The sequence below is a fragment of the Brassica napus genome, chromosome C9, assembly GCF_020379485.1.
Source record: "Brassica napus cultivar Da-Ae chromosome C9, Da-Ae, whole genome shotgun sequence".
In the NCBI taxonomy this organism is placed as follows: Eukaryota; Viridiplantae; Streptophyta; class Magnoliopsida; order Brassicales; family Brassicaceae; genus Brassica; species Brassica napus.
Genome location: NC_063452.1, coordinates 55,135,243 through 55,153,830, shown reverse-complemented (window position 1 = coordinate 55,153,830; position 18,588 = coordinate 55,135,243). Strand labels below are relative to the sequence as shown.

At 33.4% G+C, this 18,588-nt stretch overlaps 1 protein-coding gene, 1 long non-coding RNA gene and 1 pseudogene across 4 annotated transcripts; 2 read left to right on the top strand and 1 right to left on the bottom strand.

Annotated features, from left to right (window-relative positions):
* Positions 1-263: 263 nt before the first annotated feature.
* Positions 264-13,139, bottom strand: LOC125593063. Of its 2 annotated transcripts, XR_007328986.1 has the most exons (5): positions 10,644-13,139; positions 10,459-10,544; positions 3,999-4,132; positions 3,647-3,746; positions 264-550 (listed from the first exon to the last, which is right to left on the bottom strand). It is a non-coding gene; the product is annotated as an uncharacterized LOC125593063 (long non-coding RNA). The 2 variants fall into 2 exon arrangements; XR_007328985.1 differs by having other exon boundaries at positions 10,459-13,139.
* Positions 4,838-9,950, top strand: LOC106403377 (annotated as a pseudogene).
* A 183-nt stretch (positions 13,140-13,322) lies between the features above and the next one.
* Positions 13,323-15,515, top strand: LOC106388051. Of its 2 annotated transcripts, none has more exons than XM_013828027.3 (7): positions 13,323-13,658; positions 13,779-14,134; positions 14,215-14,515; positions 14,599-14,829; positions 14,906-15,063; positions 15,131-15,190; positions 15,290-15,515. In XM_013828027.3, the coding sequence occupies exons 1-7, from the start codon at positions 13,406-13,408 to the stop codon at positions 15,332-15,334; spliced, it is 1,404 nt and encodes a 467-aa protein (XP_013683481.1). In that variant the 5' UTR covers positions 13,323-13,405; the 3' UTR covers positions 15,335-15,515. The 2 variants fall into 2 exon arrangements, with proteins under 2 accessions (XP_013683481.1, XP_013683480.1); XM_013828026.3 differs by having other exon boundaries at positions 14,900-15,063.
* Positions 15,516-18,588: the final 3,073 nt, after the last annotated feature.

Here is an 18,588-nt window from a genome sequence, read left to right as displayed (position 1 = left end):
GGTTAGTTTTCTGTTTGACTCCAAGTTTTGAGTCACTTTTGCAAAAAGCCCAAACTATTAAGACTGAAGTACACTTTGTACATAGCCCTGACTTTTTTCACAAAAATTACCACTCTTTGCCACTGGGGTTAAAACTCAACGTATTCATTTATTTAGTAAACCAAGACCATCATATTCTGTATTAGTAAACCATCCAATGACAATGTTATAATTAATATCATACCACTATCCTACCAATCATTTAAAATAGTTACTAACAGATATAATTAAAAAACCAGTACTAAACCAGAACATTTCAAAACCATCTTAATCATCGTTATTGTCATTCTAAATTCTAAAACATACAACATCGAATTCAATTGTGATACTACCTTAGTTCATCTTTGTCTACTGAATCTATAGAGTCAATAGAGACACTCCTACATAGCTTTCCAGAATTACTATTAAACATCTAATATCGGTTTATATGATACCTCGGTTTATCTTGGTATGCAGAATAAAACCCCAACTTTGATCGCTACAACTCCATGTCATTGTCCACGCATTGATCCTGACAATATCAATATCTAGATCATAAGTTATATCATTATTAATTAAACTCATGTAATTAAAAACCAAATTTAACTTTAACAAGTCAATAATATACTAAACGAATATACTTGCCCAAATATATCCCTATTTTTAAGCATTTTCCATAACAATAGCGATGTCAATCAAATACAAAAAGATTTTTAAGTTATTGTAATCTTGCCGATCACGTTTAGTATCAACTCATTAAAAATCTACAACCCCGTGATTACGGTAATTCCATAACAAGCAAAACAATTTTGGGAACAAAATCGATCCGCATATTCTCTATTAATGATAAAAAATCACAACTACCAACATCTTTATTGGTTTTTGGCGTTAACCCTAGCTTTACTCACTATCTATATATATCTGTTTCCCCATTACGTGAAAACCAAATCATTCGACTCAATTCCTCTTAAAATGTCGACCCTTGCTACTTTTCATCCTCTCACAAAACTCAGACCATTCAAAAATAAGTGGCGAGTTCAAGTTAAGTGCTTACATTCCTGGAGGCAGAACACACTTTTTGGAGATACCTTTGAGATGGTTTTAGCAGACCAATGGGTAAATTATCATTTCTATATGTTTTTTATATTGAGAGTTACTGCTTTAACTATCTAAATTAGTATTACCAATGTTTTTTGTTTGGGAAACAAAATCCAGGCCTCTTGCAAAAGAACACACATGGCCAAAGTTCAACGTGCATTACCATTAGGAAAATGGGGAGTAATTGAAAATGTACAAATGAATCCAGCTGGTGGCAAATATAGAACAACACGCCATCCATACAAGATGGCTATCTCAGATGAAACTGTGATAAGAGGGTCTGATTTAGCTGATGATCGTATCTTTCTGTCTCTGTCCAATTATGAATCAATTGGAAAAACAGACAAAAAGAGTTTGTTTACCTTATAGGTACTATGTTTATCTATTACATTTTTTTTTAAATCTTAAACCAGTTTTGTGGTCTGACAACATTCTATAAATGGGAATAACATAAATTACTCCGTTTTTTAACAGATGTGATAGGGAGAGTTCATGACCTTGGTGATGTCCTTACCGTAAAGGCACAAGGAGAAGACAGGAAAAGGGTTGAATTTCGTTTAGTTGATTCACAGTATGTTCTGATTTCCTCAATTTTAAACATTACTCTCCTGTTTTAAAAAACTCTTACTAATCTATAACTTAACAGAGGAAACGATCTTCCATGTTGTCTTTGGGGAACTTATGCTGAGCAAATATAAGCTTTTATTGAGAAGTGTGATGATCGAACTTTTGTTTGTTTGATACGGTTTGCGAAAGTGACCTTCTTTAGAGGTATTTTACTTTAAACTTATGATTATTTCATATCATTTACTCCATCTAAACTTTTAAATTAAAAACTTTGTCTGTACTAGGAGAGGTACAAATCACAAACGCCTTTGATGCATCACGCATGTACCTCAATCCAACAGAACCAGACGTTTTAGAGTTAACTGAAAGGTATATTCCTATTTGTAATGATTTTATTTTGTTTACACTAACGTGTTACTGATTGATGCTTATGATTCATAATATTGTAGTTTGTCAGCTGCTCATTCACAACTAGCTACGGTTGAGAAATCTACTGGAAAGAAAGATGGTAAACGCATTCAATATGATTGGAATGATGCAGAGATCAAGCCGATTTCAGAAATCATGGATGCAACTAAGGTAATCACTTAATTCTTTGTTCATTGATTTCTCTGTCTCAATGTGGTTTTCTGAGATTTTTTATTGCATTTAAGTTTGATATCAATTATTTGGTCCAACAAAAACACTTATATGCAGATGGAGATTTGTAAAACCATATGCACAATTGAAGCAATAGACACTGATTGGGCATGGTTTTACTTTGGGTGTGACCGTCACAGCAAAAAAGTCAATAAGCTCGCAAATATTGATTATGAAGAGATGAAGAGAATTGACAAACCAAAGTTTCATTGTGAAATTTGTAATGCTATTGTGACTCATGTTTCCCCCAAGTAAGTGTTTACAATCGAATTACATGTGTTACGTTTTTGATTTTTTAATTATCATACAATTTGCCAATCCTTTTCTGTGATTTTATAAGGTTCAAACTCCATGTGGTCGTGAAAGATGACACAGAGACATGTAGTCTAATGTTACTAGGCTCTGTTGCAAAATCCATTGTTGGTGTGAAAGTTGATGATCTATGGGATGGTTCTTATGGAGAGGTATTTTTTTATATAGTTTTTTAGCATATCACGTTAGTGCAATTTAAAACTAACAAATGGTTTCAAAACTTTAATAGATAGAAGATCCAGAGATACTACCAGAACCTATCCGTAATTTGGTGGGAAAGTCCTTCTGTTTTGGGGTGTCTATCAACTCTGAAAATGTCTCAAGTGGATCAGCCACCTTCTTGGTTTTAGAAGTTTGTTCTGGAGATAAGGTTGTAAGCATTGAAAGTGGTTATGAGGCAATTTCGGAAATGGGAACAACTTCTTCTACAATGTCATCTGGTGGTGTAAGTAAAAAAAAAGTTGTATTTCTGATTATGTTATAATTCTTCTTATTTTCTTAGCTTAATTTTTAAAACCAAATCGCAACTTCTACGGTTTTAGGTGTTGCTGTTGGATTCAAGTTCATCTGAAGATCCTAAAACTCCATATTCAAAACGCAAAGAAGATGATGCTGATCTACCGGACCTAACATCCACTTCCAAGAAACTATGCACCAAAGTGATCAAACAGGAAAAGGCGAAAACCGATTAAGCTGTTCGGATAGAAAAAAGTTTCCTCCTTTCAATGTTTTTAAAATGTTTTTTTACTTTTATTTTCTCAGTACTTTTAATGTTTTGCAGTGCTTTCTATTGTTTTCTATTGTTTCTTATCTTTGTTTAAGTGACAATGAATAAAAGCTGGTTTTCTATTTGATTTCTTTTGAATTGTTTTATTTTGAATTATCAGATACATGTAAACATATTATTCAGTCCCCTAAGATAACATAACTAACTAAGCAATTCATATGGTCGAACTGACTTAGATGATTTCTAACTATCTAATTTTAAGGATATAATATACCAAGAACATACCTGTCTCAGCTTTGATATTCGCCGAATCTGTTACGTTATTACCTTTGCATATTAACGTCCTTCTCATCACATCTCTTCATAATCTCCAACAACAAGATTGCTTAGAATAAAATCAAAACAATTCTTAGTTATATCAACCATTTATATTGGCACCGTTTTATTAGAGAACTATAATAACTGATTGTAATAATTATATATTTTATCTATTCTGAATGGATACAACAATCAATTAAAACAGCCAGAAATATATAACTAGATTCATAAATATACTTCTTTACTTAAACGATTTTCCTAGATTTCAGCCAACAATATATTGTCAATCTTAAATTTGGGACCAAGAATATGAGTTTACCTCAAAAGAGTTTATTCTCATCCTGACAACCTCTCTTTCTTGCGCAAGATTTTTCTCATCCTTTTCTTCGTACAGAGCACTCTCACGCACATCGTTTTCCTCATATGATGAACCGGAAAAGAGGAAATGTAGGACTTGGAATTGACACAGCAAAAAGAAAACGAACACCAACAATCAATGAGATCCCTAACCTTGAAGAGAACCATAGTTGTTCTAAATCTATCTCAAATCAGGATATTCCATTAAGTTCTATTTATTTTAGACTGTTGGAAACCATAGAAGGTCACCAAGTTCCAAGCTACACAATTCCACCATATCAACAAATAAGCATGCTTTCACCACAAACACCAAGGAATTTGAGAAGATTAGTCCTTGGTAAGTCATTCACCTAAAAGAACTTATTTCCTATATAAAGAAAATACACAGTGTCCTTTGTCAAAAACTGGTTTGTTAGATTTGATTATCTTTGCAAGGTCTCGATTTAATCAAAGACAGAGTGTCATATACCCCCACGCCCAGCAGTTGCTTAACCTCAATAACAAGTAAGTTTTGTTTAGATTTCTTATTTACATTTGGTCTCACCTAGAAAAAAAATGCTCATTTCAATGGTCTTGCATTGGAAATAAACAGAAAATCTACATGAGAGGAGCTTCAAATCAATCAAATCCAAGGGAGGCCATAAACGCAAAAGTTCATGTAATGTCCTAAAAGACATTACTAATATATCACATTTGCCAAATAAAAGAACACCAAAACAAGCACGCACATTCAATGCATCAACTCAGACCATAGAAGAAGAAGATGAATTGGTGGGAAATGATTTGTTTGGAGGTAACAACACGTTTAGGTGTTTTCTTTGTAATTGTGTAATTTAATCTTTTTGGACATTACATGATTAATTAATTGTTTTGCATACAGGGATAGTTGATGAGGATAATGATCAGGTTTTTGAATGTTCTTCCCAAGAGAATACTGATACAGAAAATGAAGATTCTGACTTAGATGATCCTATAGTTTCTGAAGAACAGGATGATAGGATGATTACCACTAATAAGGCGCCTAATTCAGAACGCCCGGATGAAATTAAAAAGGCTTCTAAACAATCTAAGTCATATGTTAATGAAAATGGTAACCACCCCAAAATTCTTTGATATACAAGAACACATAAAAAGTTGCCTATATTTGAAAACAATTTACATTTTGTTTTCATTTCGAATTTTGCAGACTATTTAGATGAAGGTGATCCGGACTACAAATGTGGTCATTGTGGTGCTATCATGTGGTATGGAGAAAGACTCAACAAGCGGAGAAATGCAAAGAAACCTACATTTTCATTATGTTGTATGCAAGGTCAAGTCCAACTGCCTTTATTGAAAGAACCACCATCAGTTTTAAAAAAGCTCTTGGAAGGAGATGAACCAAGAAGCAGACACTTCCAGAAACATATAAGACCTTACAATATGGTTTTTTCCTTCACTTCCCTTGGTGGAAGAGTTGAGAGGTCTTTGAAAAAGGGTAGAGGCCCTGATATGTTTCAGCTACAAGGAGAAAATTATCATCTATTGGGTAATTTAACCCCACCTGATGGAAGTGACCCCAAGTTTGGACAACTATACATAGTGGACACAGAGAATGAAGTTGAAAACAGATCTAAATGTTTAAGGTATAACAATAAACCTTCTGAACACATTTTGACCCACTTTTCTAACTAACATGGCGGTTTTTAACTATGTTTTACAGCTCTGGTAAACAAAACTTTGTGGTCAAGAAAAAGGATAATCTCAAGAAAGATATTATTGAGACATTGATGAAGATGTTGAATGAAGTCAATCCATATGTAAAAAAGTTTAGATCAGCAAGAGACCGCTTTAACACAGATCCAGATAATTCTTTTCATATGAGGATTGTTAGTGAGAGATCGAAGGATGGAAGGACATATAATACACCCACGGCCTCAGAGGTTGCTGCCTTGATTCCTGGTGATTTTAGTCTTGATATGGACAAAAGGGATATTGTCCTACAACAAAAATCAGGGAAACTGCCGAGGATAAACGAGATTCATGCTTCTTATCTTGCACTTCAATATCCTCTTTTGTTTACGTATGGAGAAGATGGATTCAGACTGGGTATTAAGAAAGGAGCAACAGAGAAGACAAAAAAACACAAGAAGCCTAATATCAGTATGAGGCAATTCTTTGCCTTTCGACTACATGAACGTAAAAACGAGTCTCATGCTCTCCTACATTCTAGAAGGCTATTTCAGCAGTTTGTGGTGGATGCGTTCACAACAATTGAGTCTAATCGACTGCGATATTTGAAGTTAAACCAACCTTCTCTTCGATCTGATAGTTATGACTCCATTAAAGAGTCTGAGAATGCAGGCAAAGTGGATATGAATGAGCAAGGAACAGAGTTTACATTACCAGCGTCATTTGTAGGGAGTCCTAGATATATGAAGAACAACTACTTGGATGCTATGACAATATGTAAGCATTTTGGATTTCCAGATCTTTTCATAACATTCACATGTAATCCCAAATGGCCAGAGATCACAAGATATGTTAAGGCAAGGAAGCTTAAGGCTGAAGACAGATCAGACATTATTTGTAGGATCTTCAAGATCAAACTTGATTCATTGATGGATTCTTTGACAAAGAAAAATATTCTGGGAGAGACACACTCATGTAAGACAAACTCAACTGTCTTTTAGTTTGATTGTTCTTCCATACCGTGTGAATTTTTGTAACAGATGACTATTTTTTTTTTTGCTTGGAACAGCTATGTACACAATTGAGTTCCAGAAACGAGGTTTACCACATGCTCACATTCTCTTATTCATGAAGAAGATAAAGGTTCCTACAACAGAAGATATTGACAACATCATTTCTGCAGAGATTCCTAATAAAAAAGAAGAACCAGAACTTTATGAGGTCATTAAAGATATGATGATTCATGGTCCATGTGGACGAGCTAATACTAATTCTCCATGTATGGAGAATGGCCGTTGCTCTAAGTCATATCCTAAATCATTTGCTGAGAAGACCACTATCAATAAAGAAGGGTTTCCGGTTTACAGAAGGCGTCAACAGTCAGATAACTATGTTCTAAAGAATGGAGTGAAATTTGACAATCGATATGTCATTCCTTATAACCGAAAATTATCTCTTCTATACAGAGCTCATATTAACGTCGAGTGGTGCAACCAAGTTGGTTCTATAAAGTATTTATTCAAATACATAAATAAAGGACAGGATCGTGTCACAGTTGCTGTTGAACCCCCAGACAATATTGTTGCAAGTGAGTTGGGAGATGTTGAGCTTACTAAGGAAAAGCTCGACAAGAAAAGGAATGAACTCAAGGAATTCTTCGATTGCAGGTACTTAAAAATTATGATTCTTTCCGGTTACAACTTACTCAAGTAAGCTGCGAATTTGATCTTTACCATTTTGTGTATGCAGATATGTTTCAACATGTGAAGGAACGTGGAGAGTCTTTAAATTTCCTATTCACTATCGATCTACTGCTGTTGAGAAGCTTAGTTTTCATCTCCCTGATAAGCAAGTTGTTACTTTCAAAGGGAAAGATAAATTGAAAGCAGTGGTCAGCCGGAAGCTCATTCAAAATACAATGTTCTTGGCTTGGTTTGAGTTGTGTAAAATTGATGATCTTGCAAGAACATTAACCTATGCTCAGATTCCAAACTACTTTACTTACGATAAAAGGTCAAAGAAGTTCAAAAGACGGAAGCGGGGATTTGCTCTAGGCCGGATTAATTATACTCCTAGGACCCAGGAAGCTGCTTATTTCTTGCGTGTATTATTGAATGTTGTCAAGGGACCCACCAGTTATGATGACATTAAAACATATCAAGGTGTTCTGTATCCGAGCTACAAAGATGCATGTTATGCTCGTGGGTTATTAGATGATGATCAGGAGTACATTGATGACATAGTAAGAAGAAGTTTTGAAAGCACAGCAAGTGAGCTACGGAAAGTGTTTGTTATGATGCTTATGAGTAACACTTTGTCTAAGCCAGAGACGGTATGGGAAAACACTTGGCAGTTTTTGTCAGAAGATATCGAGCACAACAGGAGAAGAAATTTTAACAGACCAGGTGTGCTTCTAATTTTACTAATAAAATCAATCTAGAACGCTACATGATATGACGTGTATTATAAACTAATTTACTGAGCTTGCCTGTCCTTTCCTTTTTCATTGTAGGTCTGATTCTGAGTGATGACGAGAAAAAGAAGTATTGTTTACTAGAGATAGAAAAAATATTGAAAAGAAATGGTACTTCTCTAACAAGGTTTGAATCTATGCCTAAATTACCAAGGACAGATTCGCAGGATTCCAACGTCTTGGTGTTAGACGAACGCAGCTATTGCCGTTCCTCATTGTTAGAAACTCTTGCAAGAGATATTCAGAAGATGACTTGCGAGCAAAGAGAGATATATGAGCAGATACTATTGGCTGTTAATAAGGGAGATGGTGGAATGTTTTTTGTTAGTGGTTTTGGTGGAACTGGCAAAACTTTCCTCTGGAAATTGCTTTCTGCAGCTATACGATCTCAAGGAGATATTGTTCTAAATGTGGCTTCAAGTGGCATCGCATCATTGTTGTTGCAAGGCGGTCGGACAGCTCATTCCAGATTCGGTATTCCCCTAAATCCAGATGAGTTTTCCTCATGTACTATGAAGCACGGAACTGACCAAGCTAATTTAGTGAAAGCGTCATCACTTATTATATGGGACGAAGCACCTATGATGAGCAAGCATTGTTTTGAAGCATTGGATAGAAGTTTATCTGATATAGTGGGAAAACACGATACACAGCCATTTGGTGGAAAGGTTGTCGTTTTTGGTGGTGATTTTAGGCAGGTTTTGCCTGTTATAAATGGTGCTGGTAGAGCTGAAATTGTTATGGCCTCACTGAACTCATCGTATCTTTGGGAACACTGCAAAGTGCTTAAGCTCACCAAAAATATGAGATTGCTATCAGCTGGATTGTCAGCAGGCGAGTTAAAGGATCTTCAGGAATTTTCAGAGTGGATATTAAAAGTTGGTGATGGTAAACTTTCAGAGCCTAATGATGGTGAGGCAGAGATAGAAATCCCCTATGAATTTTTGATTACCGACTCAAATGACAATCCTATAGAAGCAATCAGCGAAGCGATATATGGCGATTCAACTTCACTACATGAAAACAAAGAGGCGAAATTTTTTCAAGAGAGAGCTATCCTTTGTCCAACTAACGAAGATGTTAAGAGTTAATGAATATATGTTGGATAAGCTACAGGGTAAATATTTTTTCTGAATCTTTTAATTTGCCATTTATGTTTAGATGTTATTCTCCTAATATATGTTTTCCATTTCAGGTGAGGAAAAAATTTATAACAGTGCTGATAGCATTGATCCCTCTGATACAAGTTCTGTAAACAATGAAGCTCTTAGTCCTGATTTTCTTAACACGATTAAGGTTTCTGGCTTACCAAATCATAGTCTTAGACTAAAGGTTGGTTGTCCTGTTATGGTTCTCAGAAACATAGCGCCTACTGATGGCTTAATGAATGGGACGAGACTGCAAGTCACTCAACTAATGGATTTTATGGTTCAAGCTAGGATTATAACAGGAGAAAGGGTTGGGGAAATAGTTGATATTCCTAGATTGCTGATAACCCCATCAGACACCAGATTGCCTTTCAAAATGCGGAGACGGCAACTGCCTCTCGCTGTGGCTTTTGCAATAACAATCAACAAAAGTCAAGGACAATCGCTGTCTGAAGTAGGTCTTTATCTACCAAGACCTGTCTTTTCACATGGTCAGCTATATGTGGCTGTTTCTAGAGTCACTTCAAAAAAGGGATTGAAGATTTTGATTTTAGACGAAGATGGCAAACCTCAGAAAAAGACTATGAATGTAGTTTTCAAAGAAGTTTTCGACAACCTTTAAACAAATGTGAAAGAAGGTATGTGAATTTCTATCATTTTGATGTCTTATACGAGTGTGTTTGGATGAGTTCTTTAAAAAAAAAAAATTCTATGTGTTTTTTTGTGTACACCGTGAGGTCATGCGACTTATAATTTATTTTACTTATGTTCTTTGCAGATTTCAGGCCTTCACAATTGATCTATGGTTGAAGAATGTTTATTTTTTCACAAAGATTTTTTTTTTAGTTATGAAAACAACATTAGTTTTGATTTCCAAAAAATCTATTCAATAAGATTGTTATTCTTTTGATTTCGACAATTGTAAGAATTATTTGCTGTTGTTTAAAACCATTCCCAAAAATCGTATGTTATATTAGTTAATCATTGACATAAACCCTTATATACATCACTGAAGCAAGTAAAAAACAAACATCGAAACTTAAGCCAGGGTTCTATAATCTAATGCCTTATTCTACATTGTCTACTTTATCACCCTACGAATTACTTCCAATAGATAAGTAATTACTTACCTTAGAAAAAGACTGTTGTCCAGACAAGTTGGCATTTTTCTTTTGCATCTTGATTACTGGTACTAGTTCTCTCCACCTCCAGTGTACTGCAAACAATAAAAAAAATCAAAATCAGCATATGATCATAGTACTAAATGATGATCGAATGAATTTAAATGAGAACACATCCATTTAAGATTTACTACATGGTTAGTGTGCCTTCCCTTTGCTATGTGATGTTACAACATCTTCTTATCTCTCTCTCCTTCAAAGGCTAGTTATCATTAAACATTGATCCATGGTGACTTTTATATGAAATGAAATAAATATAAATAAATAGAGTATAATTGTTAATGATTAAAACAACGAGCCATGCGTGGAATGATATTATTATTATTTTTATTGATAATCCAGGGTTCCCCACTTACGTGGATCATTCCCTAGGTCCGGTTAGGCAGCGGTCCACTTCACCCGGGAGGGTTTAAACCTGGGCTGGGGACAAGGCCCAACACCCAGTACCGCATTTGATGACAGGATGGGCAGTTCCCCTCCGTCTGGCGTCGAACCCGGGAGCATGACAATTGTCCCCCAAAGTCCTTACCAAACGAGCTACCACATCCGGTCAATGGAATGATATTATTGTGACAAATTATTACGACTATACGTTAATATTTAGATGGTCATTATCTAATTGAATCACTTTCTTCTTTAAAAAAAAGAAAAATTTATTTGAATCGTAAAATTAAATTAATCATGATTGGATATACACGGAGTATTAATCAAAACAAGAAAGATGAAAATTAGTTGTGTTTTAAGTTACTTCATTCATTTTTTCCTGCCCTTTCCCATACCTTTCCCATATATACTAGAGACCATGTGATATTTAACATCATCACACATATGTAAAATTGATGTTTACATTTTATGGATTATCAAATTAACACTACTGAATCTTAGCCAGACTCGAACTACTCACCAGCTGAAGTATCATAGATTCATCTAGTATTGGCAGATTGTTAATCTCTTTGTACTTTCGTTTTGTTACTGTTCAAAAATCAGATCCATACAAAAAAAATACTCCCTCCGTTTCAATATAGATGATGTTTTAGAAGGTTTGTTTTGTTTCAATTTACATGAAGTTTTGAGATTTTAAAAAAGTTTTGAGATTTTAAGGTTAACTTTAACTTTATTGGAAACTGTTCAATCAATTAGATTTTACAGTCTTTTTTATAATTGGTTAACTGATTTTAAAATTATATCTTTAAAATATTTTTCTAGGGAAATGTAATTTTCTTAATCTTTGTGTACTATTACAAAACATCAAGTATTATGAAACGGAGGGAGTAATATAATGGTTATACAAGGAAATTCACTTTAAGTCAAAGTAGCAAATTAGCAAATCAATTCATTATGACCACTCCACGTATTATAGCATATCCAATGTATATCTCTATTTTCTTTTCAAAATGGAGTAAGGACATGACTGGTTTTCCCGCTAGCTACCACCTGCAAACGCAGTTTTTGCGATTAATAGCGGTTGTTGGTGTTTTGCAAAATCACTCAAACCGCTCTAAATCGTTCTAAACCTCTTAAATTTAAAAGCTGGTTCCAGCTAGCGGTTGCGGGAGGGTAAAATTTCTTTTTTCTTTTTTCAAAAACAATATAAATATAAATACAAAAATAAAAATAAGAATAAAATTTTTAAATTGAAATAATAGAAATACTAAAATATATCTATTATATTTTAATTTATATTATAAATTTTTAGAATAAAAATATTATCTATAATTTTTAACCAAATTTAAAATATAATTTTATGTTTATTATCATATTATGATGTTTACTATATTTATGATTATATAAAATGTAAATATTGTTAATTTATTATTTAACCGATGTTGTATTTGATGTCCAGGAAACCGCCTCCATTCCTTCACCGACCGCGGAGGGAATCAATGACGACTGAACAACACCGGAATATCTGCCGGGAACAGATCCGAACCACCAACTTCACAGCTTTCCTTCATCTCATGTGTTCCAAGCATTAGAGAGCTTCAATCGAGACACTTCGAGATCTCATCCAACACCATACGCCACAAACATAAGAGACGAAACTTCACATATCTAAATCACCATCCCTCGGAGAGCTTCAAATTGTCCGATGACGAGATCTCATCCGATACATCCAACCACCGTCACCATCCAACATAACCATTCCACAAACGACAATAAAGCCGAGATTCAGAGAACTAAACACCTCCATCTTCATAGAAAAGACGAACGCAACCCATATCAACAGAGTCCATCACCCACGCTTCAAACATCTTCATCTGAAAACCGTCGAGACACCACTCGGGAACCACCAACGGAACCCAAAGACAGAGCCTTCGTCATCAAACGAAACCACCACTTCCGAATCACCTCCTACACCCGTTTACCACAGAACCACCACCGTAAAATACGCCCCCCCATGAAACCAAAATCCGAATAACTCCATCTTGAAGACGCGAACCACCGGAGTCGAAGCCGACTACACATCGTCAAGAAGACTCCGTGTACCGGAGTCAGATCCTGATCGACGGAAGAGGGAGTCCTCAAAAACACAAGGAAAAATTGTTTTTGCAAAAGTTCACATGGGTCATATGACCACCCTCGTTTTATGCTAGCTCTGCCACTTAAGCACACTTTTAATAGTATAAATATATATAAGATATATTTTACTTGTTTGTTCTTTTTCCATAACGTTTAATAAAGTAGATAACCCCCATTATATTGGATTAATTTATTCTTATACTAATTCTAAAATGTTGGTATAAGGAAAAAGATTTATCCGAATTCGTAAGCCCATAAGTTTAATGGGTTTCAGTTAGGCCCAATAGGTTGGTGGCAACATATATAAAAAGAAAAACCCTGTGACAAGGGTAGAAACGAGATCTGTGTCTGAGATCTGTTAAAAGGTGTAGAGAGAATGGGTGGGAACGATGCTGCTGCGGCGGCGGCGGCTAAAATAGCGGTGTGGTGGGACATGTTTGACTGTCCGGTTCCAGAGGGTATCGATGCTCGTGGGGTCCGTCCCAGTTTGGAAGGAGCTTTCAAGGAGCTAGGCTACACTGGTCCTGTCTCCATCACAGTCACAGCCTATGGAGACCAAAAACAAACTCCTGAACACCTCCTACGAGCTCTATCTTCCACTGGAGTCGCTGTGGTACATACCAGATCTGGTTAGTCCAGCTTTTTTTTATATATATATATATATATATATATATATATATATATATATAAGTATCTGCGGAAGATATGGGCCTTTTTAGTTAATAAAGGAATATATGGTAATGAAATAGGATGCACGTGCGCACTCATGTATAAAGATATGGTGAAATGGCGAGAGGATAATCCTCCTCCGGCTAAAATGATGATCATATCCAATCAGGTGTTAGATGTCTTCAATTGGGATCTGTCTCGGCTACAACAACGCACGTGTTACGACCTTTTTCTGGCTTATTCAGTCAAACCTCGCGCAGGATTGTTCGTGCGCACTCGCAAAGAGTGGCTCTGGGAAAAATTACTAACTAAGACAAGCACTGGTGAATCATCATCATCATCATCTGCTAAGTTTTATTGCAAATCGTGCTCTTTGGATCGCCAAAGCCTGAAGAGTTTCAGGAAGCATCTCTCCACTAAAAAGCATGCACTCGAAGTAACCATCCCCTCTCTCTCTCTCTCTCTGATTGTATCAATTCTTTGTTTCATTGTCTTTTAAATGTTTTCTTTTTGCAGGAGATTTTACGCCCTGATGATTCACAACTCCAATCTGTAACGAGCAAGTGGGGAAAGAACTACGCTGCCACGCCTGAATTTGCGACAGCTAAAATCCATGTCTTGTGGGACATGTTTGACTGTCCTATTCCCGACGGTTATGATGCTCGTCGGATCCGTCCCAGTTTGGAAGGAGCCTTCAAGGAACTAGGCTACTCTGGTCCTGTCTCCATCACCGCCTATGGTGACCATAAAAAAACCCCTCAACACCACCTTCAAGCCCTCTCTTCCACTGGAATCGATCTTGCACATGCCACTCTTGGTTAGTTTGTTAGTTAGTCACAAAAATTAATACCTATCCCTCCCTACTGAAAATGCATGCTTTCTTTTGTTGAAACAAAACAGAAGTCGTGAACGGCCGCATCTCTGATGATATTGATGAATGGCAATATAATAATCCTACTCCGGCTACAATGATGATCATATCGGATGAGGCTGATGATGCCTTTTCAGATTTTCTTCCCCATCTACTACAAAGAAATAAGTACAACCTGTTTTTGTCTTACTCATTTAGGCCTCCCCAAATGTCAGTCTTGGTCACTTCTGCAGAGTGGCTCTGGGATAGCTTACTTGCAGGTGTGTTTTCACTCCTCTCTTCTGTCTCACTTTCATATAACCACCAAACTAATCTCTTAAAATCTATTAGTTTCAGAGACAAGAAGACATGTTCTTCTTCGCAAGTGCAGTGGACGTAGTATTGAAAGGGTTGGTGAATCTACCGTAATGTTTTATTGCAAAGTGTGCTACTCTGATTTCAAACACCTGGATGAATTCATCAAGCATCTCTCTAGTAAAAAACATGCGCTGAATGTAAGCATCCTCTCTCTCTTTGAAATCAATAATACTGTTTCCTTATCTAACCAATTTGAGCAAGCAGGGTAAGCGTATTACTGATCATTTTGAACGTTCCGAGAACCTACAACTCTACTGGATACAGGCAAGCTTTTTTCTTAATGACTATTTTGATAGATTTTACAAGACACAAAAACTGTATGCATGCCATTTCTCACTAACTCCATGTTTTTCCATATTGTAGAGGCATCATTTTCCAGAGAGCAAGCGGTTCAAGAAAGCTCCTTAGTAGAGGAGTTATGACTTTAGTTATCAGTCTGATCCTATCTTAGTATCTTCTTCTTTTCTCGTTTTCTAGTCTATGTTTCTGTTTGAACTATTTTATTTTCTTGTTTATATTTATAAGTTAATCTGTTTAGTACTTGTATAACTCCTTAAGTGGCTAAATCACTTTGACTTTTAAACTATTATTACCCCTTATCTTAATAAACTCTGAGAGAAAGAGAGAGAGAGTAAGTGAGTGCTTATCTACCCACTGATAGATGAATCATTGAGATAAGCTGCTGGACTTATGTTTTCTGCAAGAATAAATGAATTTTGATTTAGGACATCCTGAGTTAATTGTATGTAGAGAAAAGTACACCGTTTCAAAGATAGTGGGATCATGGCTGAAGTGTGCAAAATATTAGCATTTTTGTTTTACTTAGAAAATAAACAAATAGAAATCAGTTACTAAATTAAACTGCTTTTCTTTTTAAGCATTTTAAAAAAAATTAAACATATTTCATGTGTCAATTTTAGTGATAATGTGACTTGTGCATGCTTTAGTATATATCTCGGTTCAGACTGAAATAGTTGATACTTGATTGGACATGTATATTATATTCAGCAATACAGAGCTATAAACATTATACATAATGTCTAGATAATTTTGTTCCCTGTTTATAAGATCGTATGGATCTATCATCTATTTTATTTAATGATTTTTAAAATTATTGAACTTTTTTTTTAACGCTGATTTATTATGATCTTATCATTATGATATGAGAAATATTACATAGACGATTCGACAACCGACAATACTACCTGCCTTATGAAGATGTACGCCTAACTGCATCACGTTGAAGATCCCTTGTAAGCTTTTCTTCCGTAGTCTGCATAATTGTTTAAATAAATCGCCTCTCCGGGATTTGAAACCTAGATTTCCTGTAATATATTGCATAGCCTAGGATTCGAACCCCAGACCTGGATGTAGAATCCTTTAAACCATAACATAGTTACATGTTAGAAGTGAAAACCACTTGATGAAAAGCTAGCTCCACTTATAAAGTTTTGGGGGTACCAGGTAGACCGCAGAGTTTATCAAAACTATGCTGAAAGAAATCATTGAGACAGTCTGAAGTTTTCAGCACTTGAAGAATCAAGATTTATGTTTTTGTTCTCTTAAATTAAATTATAACTAGATTTTAATCCGCACGTTTGTTTGGATATTTTTTTATTTTATAAATGTATTTGATATTATTACAAATGTTTTAAATATATAATTTCTATTTGAGTATTATAGATTATGTAACTCTATAATATTTATATTCCGTATTCAGCAATATTAATATATAGTGATTTGTTTAATATATTTTACTTTGTTATTAATTTGTATTACTTACTAATATATTTTGGAGTTATGTACTGTAAAATCACAATATGAAATAATCAAATAGATAACCTCTTTCGAAATATTATTTTCTTTAATTTATACATTTTGCTATAATACATTTTTAAAATTTATTTATTTATATTATAGAAAATAAATATGTTTAAGGTAATTTATATTTACATGTTGTGTTTAAGAAAATAGATTTTAACATATATTATTTGTTTTTTACATATTTTATAAGTAAAACACTGTTTTGTTTAAATAATTTAGTCCTATTATTTTAGTAAATTTTATATATAGTAGCATCTATCATATTAATTTATTAAATTTTATTGATATAAGATATTTTTTTGATGTTATGATATTAAATTTTCTTTTTATTTTTAGTTAAGATTTCAAAGTATTAGATTTCTTTAGTTTTTACAATATATATAGTTTGTTTTTTCGTGAAGCATTTCAAAAGGTTATTCTTTATTATCTATAATTTTAGCTTTTGTAAAATTTTAAATATTATTTTGAGTTTGAATATTTATTTTTTTATATTTTGTCAGAAAAACTTTGAAAAATTACTACTACTATTTTTGAGTTTTGAAGTCTACATGAATTTTTTGAATTTGTTTTTTTTGTTAATACATTAATACATTATGTAATAAAAAATATTTTAATTTTGGATAGTATTTTCTAGATTTTTCTCCACAGATTTTTTTATAATTAAAAAAATATATATATAATCAAAATTTGATTTGTCATTAGTATTTTAAATGAATTACTAAAATACCATAGTTTCTTAATAACATATTTTTCAATAGGATATGAACTAAAAGTAATTATATATTATTATATTTTTGTATATAAACATTTTAAGCAATATATTGTTGTGAGTTTCAAAATAAATAAAAATATAATTTGTAGTTGTAGATACACATGTTTAACCTATGTTAATAAATTTATTTTTGTATAACAATATGATATATTTTACAAATTTTAACTCATTTTAGTGATAAGTGGTAATTTATTTGAGGGAAATCGCCACAAATACCACATTCATGGTACCATTTTTCATGTTTACACTAATCATTTTTACCCTCACTTTTAATGAAGGGTAAAAGACACTTATACCCTAGGGTTAACTAATCTAGACTTAGGGTTTAGAGTTGAGGGGTATGGTAAGGTTTTTGGAATGTAAAATTCAAGATTCTAATAAATATATAAATAAATACTTCAAAATATAAAAAAATATTAAAAATAGTTTCATAATTTTCGATTTTCAAAAAAATATTTTGAAAAAAACTAAAAAAAAATTTCGAAAAAACAAATAAAAAAAAATTATAAAAAAGTTCGAATTTGAAAAGTATAATTTGAAACATAAAAAAAAGTTATTTTTTTATTATTTTTATTATTTTTTATTATTTTTATTTATTTAAATAATGATTTATTATATATAGATAACAAGGGCATAAGAGTATTTTGTCACTTAATGAACAAGTTATTTTTGAAAATGTCTCTTAAGTGGTGGTAAAGATGAAAAGTAGTACCTTGAAAGTGGTAAACATAAAATTTTCTCTTTATTTAAATAAAACAATTTTAAATTTTTTTTGTTAATTTACCTATTTAATACATTTTCAAATAATTCATATAGCACTTCTATTTATATATATTACATAATATAATTATAGAATTTATTAGAAAAATAGTATATAATTTTTATTTTTTGTTTTCTAATAAAAGTTTAGTTAACATTGATTTATAACAATATTATATTACTAATTACAAAATTAATTAATATGTTACTTTATAAAAATATTTAAATTTTAAGTAAAATTTTGTTAGATTCTTTCTCGACAGATTTTGTTATAATTAAAAAAAATTAATGTAAATAACCAAATATT

What these genes read in the sequence shown, in the direction of transcription:
- LOC106388051 (XM_013828026.3), top strand. Translation starts at nt 13,406, where the DNA reads ATGGGTGGGAACGATGCTGCTGCGGCGGCGGCGGCTAAAATAGCGGTG. An exon ending in CTAAAAAGCATGCACTCGAA is followed by an intron (nt 14,135 to 14,214) that starts GTAACCATCCCC and finishes TTCTTTTTGCAG; the next exon opens with GAGATTTTACGCCCTGATGA. An exon ending in TACAACTCTACTGGATACAG is followed by an intron (nt 15,191 to 15,289) that starts GCAAGCTTTTTT and finishes TCCATATTGTAG; the next exon opens with AGGCATCATTTTCCAGAGAG.